The sequence below is a fragment of the Peromyscus eremicus genome, chromosome 3 (assembly GCF_949786415.1).
Source record: "Peromyscus eremicus chromosome 3, PerEre_H2_v1, whole genome shotgun sequence".
Lineage (NCBI taxonomy): Eukaryota > Metazoa > Chordata > Mammalia > Rodentia > Cricetidae > Peromyscus > Peromyscus eremicus.
The window spans coordinates 73,762,880-73,777,690 of NC_081418.1; the positions used below are offsets into that span (position 1 = coordinate 73,762,880).

General features: G+C 40.5%; 1 protein-coding gene across 1 annotated transcript in view; it reads left to right on the forward strand.

The window, feature by feature from the left end:
* Herc3 (HECT and RLD domain containing E3 ubiquitin protein ligase 3) overlaps positions 1 to 14,811 on the forward strand; it is a 92,409-nt gene that overhangs the window by 61,048 nt on the left and 16,550 nt on the right. The window contains exons 20-21 of the mRNA XM_059257899.1: positions 3,362 to 3,428; positions 3,878 to 3,960. Of these exons, the coding sequence (XP_059113882.1) occupies positions 3,362 to 3,428; positions 3,878 to 3,960 (150 nt within the window). The remainder of the gene's footprint in view (positions 1 to 3,361; positions 3,429 to 3,877; positions 3,961 to 14,811) is intronic.

Genomic DNA, 14,811 nt, shown 5'->3' on the forward strand with positions numbered 1-14,811 from the left:
TACTCTTAGGGAGGATGAGTGCGGTTCTGTCATCATGAAGGTTGTTAATGTCTGCCCTGTTTTTTTTAATCTGTCCTGCTGTTTTTTGATCAGGAACACTTAGAATCTGATTACTTTCTCTTAGAGATTATCTCTTCTCTTTAACCTTACCAGAGAAACCTGCTGAACAGACACTCACATACCCTAAAAAATAAGTACATGAATAAAATTAAAATTAATCTTTTTGAAAAATGGGCTGGCAAGATGGCTCAGCAGGTAAAGGTACTTGTGAGCACACTGGACAACGTGAGTTTGATCCCCGGTAGGGAAGAACCTTCTCCCAGAGTTGTCCACTCACCTCCACATGCTGCTATGGCATATGTGTGCTAATAAATAAATAAATATGTTTTTTAAACCTACTGAGCTTGACACCGTTGGAAGAACCGGCAGCTATGTACATGGATTTGGACAACCTAAATCAATCTCCACATTGAAGTCTTCAGCCAAGAAAGCTGTCCTAGTTAGAACTTCAAGGCACTTGGTTTCATGAATCTGGTCCAGGTCTCCCATCATCGTTCCTTTAATCACTCAGACTGCCTGTGTGGTGTGTCCCTTTTGAGAGCTTCCAGCATCAGGAGTTTGAGGATAACGTCTTTTGTCATGTCATGTACTAAAATTATGCCATTGTACAGTGATGGCTTTCATATGCTGGGGCTGCCCCAAACATCCCATGTTTCTAGGTAGTAGATCTTTGGAGGTTTCTTCTTTGTAGTCATGAACTGAGCAGCCCATATTCAGGGAGGAAGTTCCCGGGACTTGATTTTGGTATAGAAAACGGACTAGCGAAGATTTCCCAACATCTGACTCTTCTAGTATCAGTGCCTTCACCCATTCTGTCTTGTCACTTCGATAAATCTTGATAGAATTGCAGGGCTAGATTCTCTGAAGAAAAAAGTGTGAAGCAGTCTAGTTATAATAATATGTTCTATTTGGAGCTGACGTATGATGATTGTTTATATAAATACTGTCTTAGTTAGCGTTTCTATTGCTGTGAAGAGACACCATGACCATGGCAACCCTTATGAAGGAAACATTTAATTGGGGTGGTTTATGTTTTCAGAAGTTCAGTCCATTGTCATCATGGTGGGACATGGAGGCATGTAGGCATATATGGTGCTGGAGAGGTAGCTGAGAATTCTACATCTTGTACAGGCAACAGGAGGTGGTGTGTCTCACTGGACGTGGCTTGAGCATATATGAGACCTCAAAGCCTGCCTCCACAGTGACACACTTCCTCCAACAAGACCACACCTACTCCAGCAAGGCTCCGCCTCCTGGTAGTGCCACTCTCTTTGGGGGCCATTTTGTTTCAAACCACCACAAATGTGTTCTGGAGAGTATGTTTCCTCAGCATTCCTCAGAAAATAAAATATCATATCTCTGCATTAGTAAGTGAAACAGGAATTGATGCTATACTGAATCCTAAACACCATGATGCTGAATAGCCAAATTTGATAAGATCAAAATCTCCAAAGTCTAAAATTCTGAAAATTTCAGTCTCCAGAGATTAAAGCTACAAAGGGTCAGAAAGATGACCCTCTGGAGAAGGGCTGGTGTGATCATATGTGGTATAGGTGCCTTGTCTTAGGTACAGTGAGGACCCAGAGAACTGTGTCTATGACGGTATTTCCATAGGCTAGTGTGAGTTTGAGTGGATCTTTCTATAGCTTCCGATACTGGACATAAATTACTTGAAGCCTTCCAAAGTTTTTTCTTTGGTTGGTCTTGTCTCTTTGTTTTTAATCTTGTTGAACTTTTGCAAATCTGACATAGTGAGAGTCTGCTATACTACCACTGGCTTTGTGCATGTGTATAAAAACGTTAAAACTTGCTCAATAGGAATGATATTTCCTTTTTATACAAATGCATTATAAAAGATAAAATTTCTCAAGATCTTAGTTCTTTGGGTGACTGTATAGCTGGTGGTGAGCCATTGTGAAGTTTGACCATCATTTTGAAGGATTTGGGCTATTCTTTACTTTATTTCAGACAACCAGACTTCTAAAGCTGCTGCTCACACCTGCCAAGCAGTGCTGTTTGTTTCTACAATCAGTTTTTTGATGTATTCATTTGTGAATATTGTTCATGTGGCTCTTAACTGTTGTACCTTTATAACTGTGATTTGTGTTTCTGAGTGTTTATGCTTCTGAAAATTTCTGTATTATTTGCCTATTTTGTGTTTTGAAGTGGTATCATAAGTTATATCTTGTGTTGTTATGTTTTCCAAATAGCTTTAAGAGACTTTTCTGTTTGCTGGTTTGCTTGAGGGGGGGTATTTTGTTCTTTTTTTTTATTTTTTAGGAATTGGTATCGAACCAGGAACTCTGCTAAGTGGGTGAGCTACACCCACCCACCCCCAAAGAATTTTTTAAATTAGCTTTTCTGGAATTAAATTTGAGATTTTGGACTTGGGGAATTTTAGATATTAGGGATTCTGATATTTGAGGATTTCAAGATTTGGAATTGTGGTTTGAGGAATTAGGTCCTCGCCCACCCTTTAGATTCCTATCTGGGTAAGGAGACTGTCTGAATAACTTTTCTGTTGCTGTGATATAAAGCCAAGAGGAATTTATTTGGGCCTACAGTTTCAGAGGGCTAACAGTCCCTTGTGGCAGGGAAGCATAGAGGCAGCCAGCAGTCATGGCAGCCAGCAGGAACTGAACAGAGTGCTCATTTCTCAAACCTAGCCAGGAACCGGAGAGAGCAAGCTGGGAATGAGAGTAGGTTTGGAACTTCAGAGCTTGCCCCCAGTGGCACTTCCTCTAGCAAGGCCACACCTTCTAAACCTTCCCAAACAGTACCAAGTGGGGATCAAGTATTCAAACACATGAGCCCATGGAGGCCAGTCTCATTTATACCACCACAGTGACTTTGTGGCCCTGTTTTTTTGTTTTTGTTTTTTAATGGCAAAAGGATTATTTTACTAATATGTATGGGTAAAACCAGTCTATGGAGTCCTTACAGCACCATGTTCTCGTGTTTGTGTGTGTGTGTGTGTGTGCGTGTGTGTGTGTGTGTGTGTGTGTGTGTGTGTATATATATATATGCATGCACTGAGCAATGCTAAGGAGGTGCAAACACAAGCCCATCAGACGTAAATCCATCTGAATTTCATCATCAGTTTAGGAATATGTGTCAGCAGGGAAGGGAGTCTGTACAGTCTGCTCCCATAATTCTCTAAGGTTTAGGTGCATGGCTTTCTGTTTTCTGAATTTAAATTCTCTAGACTTTTCTTCTTTAGTTTTCTTGGCAAAGACGTAATTAAGGTAGAAACACCATCGCAACATTTGATTTGCCTCTTTTCCTGTTCTTCTGTGACTAGGAGTCTTCAAGAGCTCCTGGATTACCCGGGGGAAGATGTGGAGGAGACTTTCTGCCTCAACTTCACGGTACGCATTCCTGTATTTATGATCGAGGTTGTTCCTCATGGTGATTACAATTCGTAATTAATGTTAGATTTCCTACAGAACAACCAAGTCAGAGACTTGAGTCAGACTACTTTAGTTTTCATATCTTGAATTCAGTAAATGTGTTGTAGAGAAGAGTCTGTGTTTATCTGTGTACTTAGTAAAGTTGCCAAAACATGAATCTTCTTTACTTTTAACATGTAAAAGCTACTGTTTTCTACAGTTCATGTTGCTTTCCCCTGGATCCCATTTATTGGTAACTCCATAACTTAAGGTGTTTTTGAGGTCTTCTGACCCCGATTTTTACTCTACACCCCCGTTTCCTGTAAACGTCATTAAATTACATTTACTCCCAGTTTCTCTGCATCATTTGGGTTCTAGGAAGGCAAATTAGTTAACAAAAATGAAAACACATCTTTTTCTGTGTTAAGGTGTGCCGAGAAAGCTACGGGGTGATCAAACAGAAGAAGCTGATACCCGGGGGGGACAAAGTGGCCGTGCACAAGGACAACAGGTTGGTCCTGAGCTTGGGCTGCTGGATGGAGGTTTGTCTGCTTTATTTTCCTGAAGTTTGATGTTTTAGGCCAGAATTGAAGTGATGTTTTAATCTCCGTACGGAGAAGGTAAGGGCAGTAGAGCAAGAACTTGAAGACTACAGAGAATTTTTAATAGCAGGGCAAGACATGGATGTAATGACTTCTTCTCTGTCTTGCCTGCCAGCTCCCAGATAACCACATGGAGACTTTTTATTAATTATGAAAGCTTGACCTTGTTTCTAGCTAGCTTTTATAAATTAACCCATTGCTATTCATCTATGTGCTGTCACGTGGCTCATGGCTTTTACCTCTTCACCTATATGTTCTGCTTCCCTTGTGTCCTGCTAGCAACTCCCCCTTTCTTCCTCCCAGAGCTCTCTCTTTCTGGAAGCCCCACCTATATCTCCTGCCTAGCTATTGGCCATTTAGCTTTTTATTAAACCAACCACAGTGACACATCTTTACACAATGTAAAGGAATATTCCACAACATTCCCTCTTTTTTGTCTAAATTAAAAAAGAAATGTTTTAACTCTAACACAGTAAAAAATTATATACAATAAGAAATAATATTAACTAAGTAAACAGGAAGTACTCTGTAACATTGGGACGTCCATCTTTGGCCTACCGGCCTAGTATATCTGACAGACATTTCTGTGAAGCAGGCATTTTGAAAAAATACCCCACTTTGTCTTGACAAAGTTTTGCAGTTGTCTTCTTTTGTGTCCTGCTTGTCCAAGTTGGACAGCATACTGTCAGCAGTCAAGACAAGGGCAGTTTTTTTGCCCAGTAGCTAGCTTTTGCCACAAAGAAAGCAAACTCAATATGGAGGTTCTTCGATGCCCATCATCTTCTCTGGAGTAGATTGGTGCTGTCTCATTGTCATGAAAAGTGTTATGTTATTAAAACATCTTAAATGCTATATTCTGTAGATCTCTGAAGTGTTTGAAGAGTGTCTGTCTATCTAAAATATATCTCTGTTTGTCCTTGAAAACATACCTAACATGGCTATAAATAACTTAAGGACTAGAAATTTACATTACATTTTTAAATGAGCTGCATAGATACAATACCTTAAATAAGAGTGGAAACTTATATGCAGTATAATAAAAATAACCTTAAATTTGTATCAATGTACGTAAATCCATGCCAATGTAAAATATTTAAGACTAATGGTTGTTGAAAAGTAGACTCAACAATCCACCCTTTTATCCCATCATTTCTATACTATATCCCCATTTTTCCCTTCAGAAAGAGATCGTGAATATAACCTCCTTTGTTTAGTTTTCTACCTGAACAAGACCAGTAACAATTTGTAACCAATCCCCTAAATGATGACAAACATCCATAACCCATTGAATGACCCAAGACCACCCACTCCACTTTTGGGAATGTGGACATAATGTTTTCTAGACTGCTTTCTGTTATCTGGGGGGTGGGGGAGGGTGAGGTAATAGCATCTTTAACTCCATTTTAGACAGTAGCTCCTCCGTGCTCACTAATCCAGCTCAGTTCTGATCTGCACTGTACTGATAGTCAGACTTGTTATCACTATCACTACAAATAACCCGAGAAAAATAACAAAGACTAAATATTTTTGGCTCACAGTGGAACCTGAGCTGGTAGAGAACTGTGGTAGCATGGTATGGTAGAGAAAAACTGCCTCTGCCATGGTAGCCAGGTATGCAGAGGAGCTGTGTAGGTAGTACTTTCTTGTCGGGACCACCAGCCTACAAATAATGGCATGGAGACTTATTATTAGTTGTGAAAGCTTGGCCTTTAAGCTAGGCTTGTTTCCAACTAGCTCTTATAACTTAATTAACCCATGATTTTTAATGTATCTTCTGTCATGTGGCTTTTTACCTTTCCTTAGCATGGCACATCCAACATTTCATTGTATTGTTCGTGTCTCTCACGCGCCTAGATTCATCCTGAGTTTTTCTCTCTGCCCAGAAGTCCTGCCTGTGCTCCCCTGCCTAGCTGTTGGCCACTCAACTCTTTTTTTAAACCAATTACTGTGACACATCTTCACACGGTGTAAACAAATATTTTGCAACAAGGCTGGGAGAGGCCAGGAGAAAGATACATCCTTCAATGATAAGCCCCACTGGCCTTCTTCCTCTGTTAGGGCTACCTCCTCATAGCCCAGTTAATACGAACTCTTTAATGGGTTAACCCATTGATAAAGTTAGTACTGTTGTGACCCACTCATGTAGTTGGAAGGTTTCTCCAGTCTCGCTCAGCCCCAAGGTCCCAGAGCCGCTTATAAAATAATCATTCAGAGGTTTAATATTAGTTACCAATAGCATGGCCTATGACAGGCTTCTTCCTAGCTAGCTCTTATAACTTTGACCCATTTCTGTTAATCGATAAGTTGCCATGTGACCGTGGCTTATCGGTATTTTCACATCTTGCTTCTCCTGATGGTGCTGGCGTCTCTCTCGCCTCCCCTTTTTCCTTTCACTATCTCTCTTAGATCTTCCTGCCTGGCTCCATTTTGCTCTGCCATAGGCCAATGCAGCTTTATTTATCAGCCGATCAGAGCAACACATATTCACAGTATACAGAAAGACATCCCATAGTACACTCATGTCTTAGAAATTCCACAAGCCAGGGACTGAGCTTCAACACATGTGCCTTCTGAAGGGACAATTTATTGTTCAAATATCTCTATCTGAGGGACAATATCAAACTTATTTTGGGGCTTAATCCTCAAAGCTAACACCATCCTATGCTCACCTCAAGCCTCAGGTTACTTTACCTGTGCCTCTGACTAACGGGCTTATAAATCAGATTTTCAGTATGCCCTCCCTCATGCTGATTAGTTTGATTGAAAGGGTCATAGAACTCAGAGAAATGCTCACTTATGGTGGGATACAGATGAAGAGCTGCATAAGACCAGGTATGGGGAAACAAGCTTTTGTGCTGTTTCTGGGTCACCTTCCAGTAACTTGCCTCTAAATCATGTCTGGTCAGGGTTTGTAGAGACTTCTTTAGTGTATCTAATGCTAGTAGAGTGCCTGGGGAAACTCAGCAGTGCCTGACTGTATGGTTCTTCTTAGCCTGTGTTGCATTCTTGGTGTGGATCAGACTTCCTTTTGAAATGGGTGTCTTATTATCTATTATCAGCCAAGGTAGGTCACAGTAAGACAGGGACTGTAACCAGGGATCTTTGGACAAAATAAAATGGTACACACACATCTCAGAATATCACACTGGTGACTTAGTATATTTAAGGTGAGATTTATGATTCAAATTTAAAGATTTAGCAGAGTTGTCAGGATGAATCTCAGTCCTTGAGTTCACTTGTTAGAGGAAGGTAAATATTAGAATTTGTTTAGTTTTGCATTGAACTATGATAATCTGCACAGACATTCATTCATTTTACAGACACTGAGTGTTTACTGTGTGCCAGGCATGTTACAGACTGTAATAGATGACTATTTAATATCCTTCTATCTGTGTTTTGGGAATATACACAAATATGTAACAGATTATAGTATATGTTACATCATGTGTCATAAAGCTAGGAGAGAAGCAGCAGGGTTTTTATAAGATATTTAAGAATGTAAATGTGGGGCTGGAGAGATGGCTCAGCGGTTAAGAGCACTGGTTGTTCTTCCAGAGGTCCTGAGTTCAATTCCCAGCAACCACATGGTGGCTCACAACCATCTACAATGAGATCTGGTGCCCTCTTCTGGCCTGCAGGCTGAACACTCACTGTATACATAATTAATAAATAAATCTTTAAAAAAAAAAAAAGAATGTAAATGTGGGGGCACATTTTAGGCAGAGTGGATATGTGAGTCAGAATGTTCAGGCTTGATAGATGATAGAAATTGGCAAGGATTTGTGAGTGGGCCAGGACATGGTGGGTGCAGAAATTTTAGAATGAAGATTAGCAAAGCCTTGAATAGGGCTTGGATTAAAAGATAATTGATCTTAGTTTTAGAAAGATAACTTATGGAAATAGACAGTGTGCCCAAAGACCTGAGAGGAGGCCATTGAGTTGAATCTGGTAAAGAATGGCAAGAGCCAGGTTGGAAGTTGTAGGAATATCAAGTTGGTTATGTGTGAGTGGCACAGTCAGCAGGTGTCTGATTATGTGGGAGCAAGGCTTGAATTGGTAACAGTTTCTCATGTGGGTAGCTGTATAACATGGAACAGACTATAAATAAAGCCGGTTCATTGAGGGAAGTTCTGTTACTTTGACTATCTGATAATACCCAGGCAATTATTTAAAGCAGGAAATTTGTGTGGGTCTCAGGAAAGAAATCTCATTCGAAGTCTTTCCTTTGGTTATGCATGCCAGCCTTAGTCACCAGTGAGTTTGAAGTCACTTGAAGTGGTAAATCAATAGAAATGCTAAAAACAAGAATAAAGGGAATATGCATTCCTAGGAGGAGCTGTATAATTAGAAAGCAATGCAAGCCATTGAGATGAGAATTTGAGCATTGCTACCTCCCACACTGGCTAGCAGTAAAGCTTGTAGGCGAAGAGCAGGGGAGGTAGGGGTGAGAAAATGCTTGTCTCCAAGGGGGAAGGCTGTGGGTGAGGGAAGCCTGGACACAGGGAAGCTGGGCTTCAATTAGGCTCTGAGTAAGGTTGTAGAGTCACAAGATTGTATTTGTAAGTGTGTGTATACACACACACACACACACACACACACAGTTTTGACTTTAACATAGTAAAATTATATATAACAAAACAGTTATCAAGCAAGAATTACAGTTACAATATCTAGTTTATTTATATTTGGCAAATTCAGAGAAAATATCCTATTTATGGTATATTTGTGAGTCTAAGTTGTATGCAGGAATGACACTTGCAGAAATAATGCATGAGAGTAAACAAGCATATTACTGTTTTATGTAATTATTTTAGAGTGTTACTGACATACCAAAAAAAAAAAGAAAAACACACACACACACAAACAAACAAACAAACAAAAAACACTGGTTTCACCTCAAAAGGAGTAAGAGATAGTTTATTATAGAGCCAAATGAGTGACCAAGACATGGGAAGCATGGAACTCAGTCATCCCAGTTTCCATGTTCCAACACGGCAATTTATAAATACATTGGTGGAAACCTTAGAGAGGCAGGTTGCAGCAAGATGGAGAAATCTCTTCTGTAGGCCTCTGGTGCTGTCTGCTAAGTTATTTACTCCAAAAGTTTTTATCGTTTAATCACAGGATGGTAGAAACAACGTTAGTCACAGAATGGGGTAAGAGGTTAAGTCTAGCCCAAGATAAACTGTAATCGGTCTCTGGACTTACCATATTCTAACCTCTCCACATCACTGCTGTTCAAATCAGTGAGTCAGATTTTGCAGACACAGCTTCTCTTGGAAATTCTGATTCTCCGTTGCATGGGCAGCCACCTCAGTCATCAGGTGTGTGTGTGTGGCTTGGCCTGTGTAAGGACACACTTTGAAGCTCACACAGTGATGAAGTAGCATGTAAGTGTGGTTCACCGAGGCATCCCCAAATGCATGGCTAGATAGTCTTTCTACAAGATGTTTTACCTTTTGTATTAACTTGGCTTCAGACAAGAAAGTGTGTGTGTGTGTGTGTGTGTGTGTGTGTGTGTGTGTGTGTGTGTGAGAGAGAGAGAGAGAGAGAGAGAGAGAGAGAGAGAGAGAGAGAGAGAGAGATTGATTTGTTGGAAATTAACAAGAAGAAGACAAGAAGCCTGGAAAGGGGCATTGGAATATCTCACACTCAGGTGAGTCCTCCAAGTGCACTTTGTGTTGGGTGCACTTGAAGGACAAAAACAGTCCAGTGCAGTACAGGCAATTCTGCAATATAGTCTGTAGTTGAGGCAGTTTTAGGCATTTATAAATCCTTTTTATACTGTTATTAAATTATTTCTTTCGCACTTTCCTTAGTTAACAGACATTTTTTCTGAATCAACAATCCAGTTGAGTCAGCAACTGCAGGATAAACTGCGTGGGAACACTGAAATAGAACTGTTTATTTAGGGAGAGGAGCGTTCTCCCATGCCACTCTAACTAAGCTAGGGAAGACTGCATTGCCGTGGTTTAATCTGAAGACAGTCAGAGAGGTCATCTTAAACACATACATATGGGGGGGCGACACATCTGGTATAGACCTGTTCACTCTTGGATACTGGAAAGTGGAGAAGAGGTCACTTACGCATGAAAGTGCATTTTGTACAGTGATGGATAAACCTGGGTTGTTTCTTCCGGGAAAGAGGAGTGAGGCGTTGCTGGGGAAGCTTCACTTGTACAGCTCACGTGGCTCAGGTAGGGGATTAGATTGAAAAAGGCTTGCAAAGGCAGAAAAGCTAGGCTTCCGTTTGCAGGCGATGAAAAGTCACTGGTGTTTCGTTAGCAGAGAGCAGCTGTGTTATAGAAGCGTGTCCGGGACACACTGTTTACTTTGCCTTACCTTCTCCATCCACTGTTTAGTTCAGTTGCTGGCCCAGGTGTCCTAATGAGCCTTGCTGAATCCGGTGCTTCTCAGGGTCAGTGACCACTTGCCCTTTGAGGGGAGCTTGTTTGTTTAAAAGACATGCCTGCTCTCTTCTCTCTTGCTGGCCTCCCTTTGACATCAGTGCTGCTCTCACAAAATGGCTACTGTAGGGTGTGCGAACGGGACCAGAAAGAGAGTGCATAAACCTAGGTAAGAGTAGTTACAAGACAACACACACGAATCCCATTTCGTCTTGTGCATTCTCATAAGCAGGTTCCTTTAGTGGCTCCTAAAGTTGCAGGAGTTTCATACTGTCTGTTAGCAAGCAGTCAGTTCCAGAGCAAACATGACTGGCAGCCCTCTAACCCAATTCATTTCTTTCACTGTTTGATGGGCAATACCAGTATATCCCACAGGCTGAGGACTCAAGCTTCAAGATTCCCCTGGCCCCTGTCTGGTGCCAGTTGTGAGCCTCAAGTTGTTTTACCTTGGTTGGCTTCTGATTGACTGGCTTGTAAATCAGTGTTCTCATAGCCCTGACCACCCCCCACCCACCCCCGTTCTATTGGTATGTTTCACGAATTTCAGGGAAGTAGTTACCTCTACCAGTCATTGTAAAAGACATTACATGGGGTACACATGAGATTGATGCCTTGGGTGAGGGATGTGAGAGGTAAGGTATGGAAGAAGCATGTGCTTCTTCTCAGGTTGCATCACTTTCCAGGAACTCCTACGTGTTCAGCCATCCCATAGCTATCCAAACCCTATCCTTTTGGGGTCTAATGGAGTGTTTATTATTTATGCCTAGCCAACGGTGTAGAAATTTTAGTGGGTACAAATCTTGCCGGGCAGTGGTAGTGCACGCCTTCAATCCCAGCACTCGGGAGGCATAGCCAGGCAGATCTCTGTGAGTTTGAGGCCTGTCTGGTCCAAAGAGCAAGATCCAGGACAGGCACCAAAACTACACAGAGAAACGCTGTTAAACCCCCCCCCCAAAAAAAAGAAGAAGAGGGTACAATCTAATGCTAGCATACTGAGTGGAGAAACCCAATTGAGGCCTGTTCAGGTTTTTCCTGGACTATGTAGAATTTCTTCCTTTCAAGCAGTGATTCTCAACCTCCCAAATGCTGTGACCCTTTAATACAGTTCCTCATGTTGTGGTGACCCCCAACCATAAATTATTTTCATTGCTATTTCATAACTGTAGTTTTGCTACTGTTACGACTTGTAAATATCTGTGTTTTCCGATGGTCTTAGACCTCTGTGAAAAGGTCATTTGACCTCCAAAGGGATCGTGACCCACACCCTGAGAACCACTGCTCTAGAGTATAGGGCAGAATACCTTTGAAATGGAGTTCTTGTGACCCATTATGGGACATGGTCAAAGAGTTATGGGTTGTTGTGATTTTTTTAGTGTTGGGATTGGAACTCTGGGTTCTGTCAATAATAAGATATTTGCTGTCATGATTGCTTTGGATGAGAGAACAAGAGGACTACAAATCCCACTCAGATGAGTTAAATGCATCCAAGGATGAGAACAGCTGTCTGCTGAGTCTCTCCATAGCGGTAGTCACATCTGGATTACACTGTACTGCTTCACTCCTTGTAATGAAGTACTTTTTATATTCCATAGCATGTTATTACCGCGAAATGGAAAAAGATCTTAAATTGATGCAGCTAAATTCCAGTTTCGTTCTAAAGGTCATCTAAATCCATAGAGAGAACTCAAGAATGGAGCCGTGACTCTAAATGACTTCTGTTGACCCCTCATGAACATTGGTGAGGGGTGCATGCAGGCTTCAAGATCCACATTATATTTGTACTGGGTTGTTACAGGGACAAAAAGATAAAGAAAACACTAGTCATGTTTCCAGAGTGCTTACCATGTGTCAGGCACTGTCCTAAGGCCTTGACATGCAAACCGTACCGCTTTGCAGATGATGGAATTGACACCCAGGGAATTATAGCATTTGGCCCAGCTAGACAGCTAGAAGAAAAGGACATGGTCCAGGCCTGTGCTCCACAGTGCACCCTGCCCCTGAGAGCCTCCAGCGGAGCTTGAGGGTTCCTGTCCTGTCCCCCAGGGAAAAAAGTGACTCAAGAGTTTACTGTTTCTCCTTTCAGGCAGACTGTATAATTTTCTAAAAAGGAAAGCTGGCATAGTTAAAAGTGTACTATAAATGTGTGAAATTGAATGTCTAAATTTTGAACCAGGGAGTATAGTGTATATGCAATATTTAAGATGTGATTAAAAAAAGAAACCCTCATGAGTAGGGCATAGTGGCTCCTTGGATCCTGGGACTCAGGAGGTAGAGTCAGGCAGATCTCTCTGAGTTTGAGGCCAGACTATATAATGAGTTTCAAGATAGGCCAGAGCTATATAGTGAGACCCTGTCTAGAAAAAAACAAACGAAAATTATAACAACAAAAACCTCTCTTGGATACCTGTAATACTGTGTGGTCTGATATGTAAATGTGTGTTTTCTTTGGGTATTTGGTTGGTTTCTATGTTCTTTTTTATCACCCTTCTGTATTCTTTCAGCCCTCCCCCATTTTTATTAAAAGTGTCTCAAATGTGTTTTGTATAAAAAGGGATTCTTTTTTGCCTTTAAAATTGCTTTTTTAATGATAAAATTCCAAGGATAAAAGTATGACATTTTGAATCTGTTAACAAGTAATTTTGTTAGGTTATTCATCTCTATTTGTGTATAAGAATACGTTTCATGTTATGTAAGTTTCAGCTCAATAAAAAACAGCATTTGTTTACATGTGTGTACAATGAAGAAGTGCCTGTGCGTGCCTGTGTGCGAACCTTCAGATGAGCAGAGCCGCAGCCCTGAGCCTTGAAGTGCTGCGGATTTCTGCGTCACACTCTTGAGAGTGTGCCCTGAATGTGTAATGTGCGCTGCTGGTTACTTCGTGCTCTGCTGAGTCTGGCCTTTCATGGGTTAAGATGGTTTGCCGCAGAGCAGTATTTTTCTTGCCCGGAGGAGATGGTGTCCTGCAGACACGACAGTGCAGCTGTGACGCACTATGAAATAAGCAGTTCAGGAGACGCACGGTTAGGACCAGCTCAGTGAGGAAAGGACATTGACATCCATCCCAAACATCCCTGAATTCTTAAAACAAGTAACCAGCCGTGGTGTGGTGGTGTGACTGCTGGCCAGAAAAAAAAAAAAAAAAAAAAAAAAAACCTGCTAGTCATATATATAATATAAAGTAATGCCTGTTGGCCCGAGCACGCAGCTGGAACGTGTATGTCTCCAGCCTTGCCAGAGCCCTGCTTTACCTAGTGCTGGGCACAGAAACACATCTCCCTCCCCAGTATTTTTTCTTTTTAAAATAATCAGCTCAGGATCTTCATGTATATCTCTAAAGGGACTAATTTCCATATGATTTGTCAAACTATTAAGACCATGAACCTTTTGTTGTCTGTATCTATTGTAGATATAATTCAGAGTTCCTGTTTGCATTTGAAATGAATTATATACTCAAAACTTGATTGTTTTCTGACTTTTGTCTTGTCATGTTTATTTATTTTGACTGTGTGTGTCCTAATCTTAGCCTTTCTGTACCTAATAATTGATAAATACTGTGTGTATTTTCTTCATTAAAAATGTTTCCTTGAGTCTCTTAAAGTCTGATTTGTCTCTAAATTATTGAAGGCAGTCTCAGCTATTCTTATAGGTGAACAACACAGAAATTGTATTAAGTTCCAAATCCCACTTGGGCTTTGAATTGAATTTTGATTAATTATAAGTTAATTTTTGAAGAATTAATATTTTAGTGATAATCTTCTAAGTCAGGGGCTTATTTTTGTGAAATCCCCTTTTTTCACATACATTATACACTTTTTATTATAGGCTAGCTTATGTTTATGTATGCATATATTATTTCTAGTATAAGAGAAACCTTATATATTTTAATGCCTTGAAATAATTATTGATTTACTATATTTATCTGATAACTAGTCAGTTTATCAAACTTGTATCTAATGGTTTTTTTTAGTTTATTCTCATGGGTTTTCTATATATAAGTAACTATATAATTATAAAATAAATTTCCAAATGATTAGACCCTTTATTATTTAGTTATTTTTTAATTTTTACTAGACCTAGAGAAATATTAAATGGCAGTTTCTCCATTTCTGAAGATGAGTGAATGTTTTCATTACCCTTTTTACTTATTAAAATAATCATATGATTATGATGATCATAATGTATGTAATATACTCCTTTTGTTGGGTTGGTCAGGCCATAAGGAAGGTTACCACTATCTTAGAGTTGTTCATGGTCAGCTGTTGTCATTAGCAACAGGTTAGCGTCGCCCTCCCATTTCCAACGTCGTCCTCCATTTCCAACGTCGTCATCAGGTTTTGCTGCAGTGTGATTAAC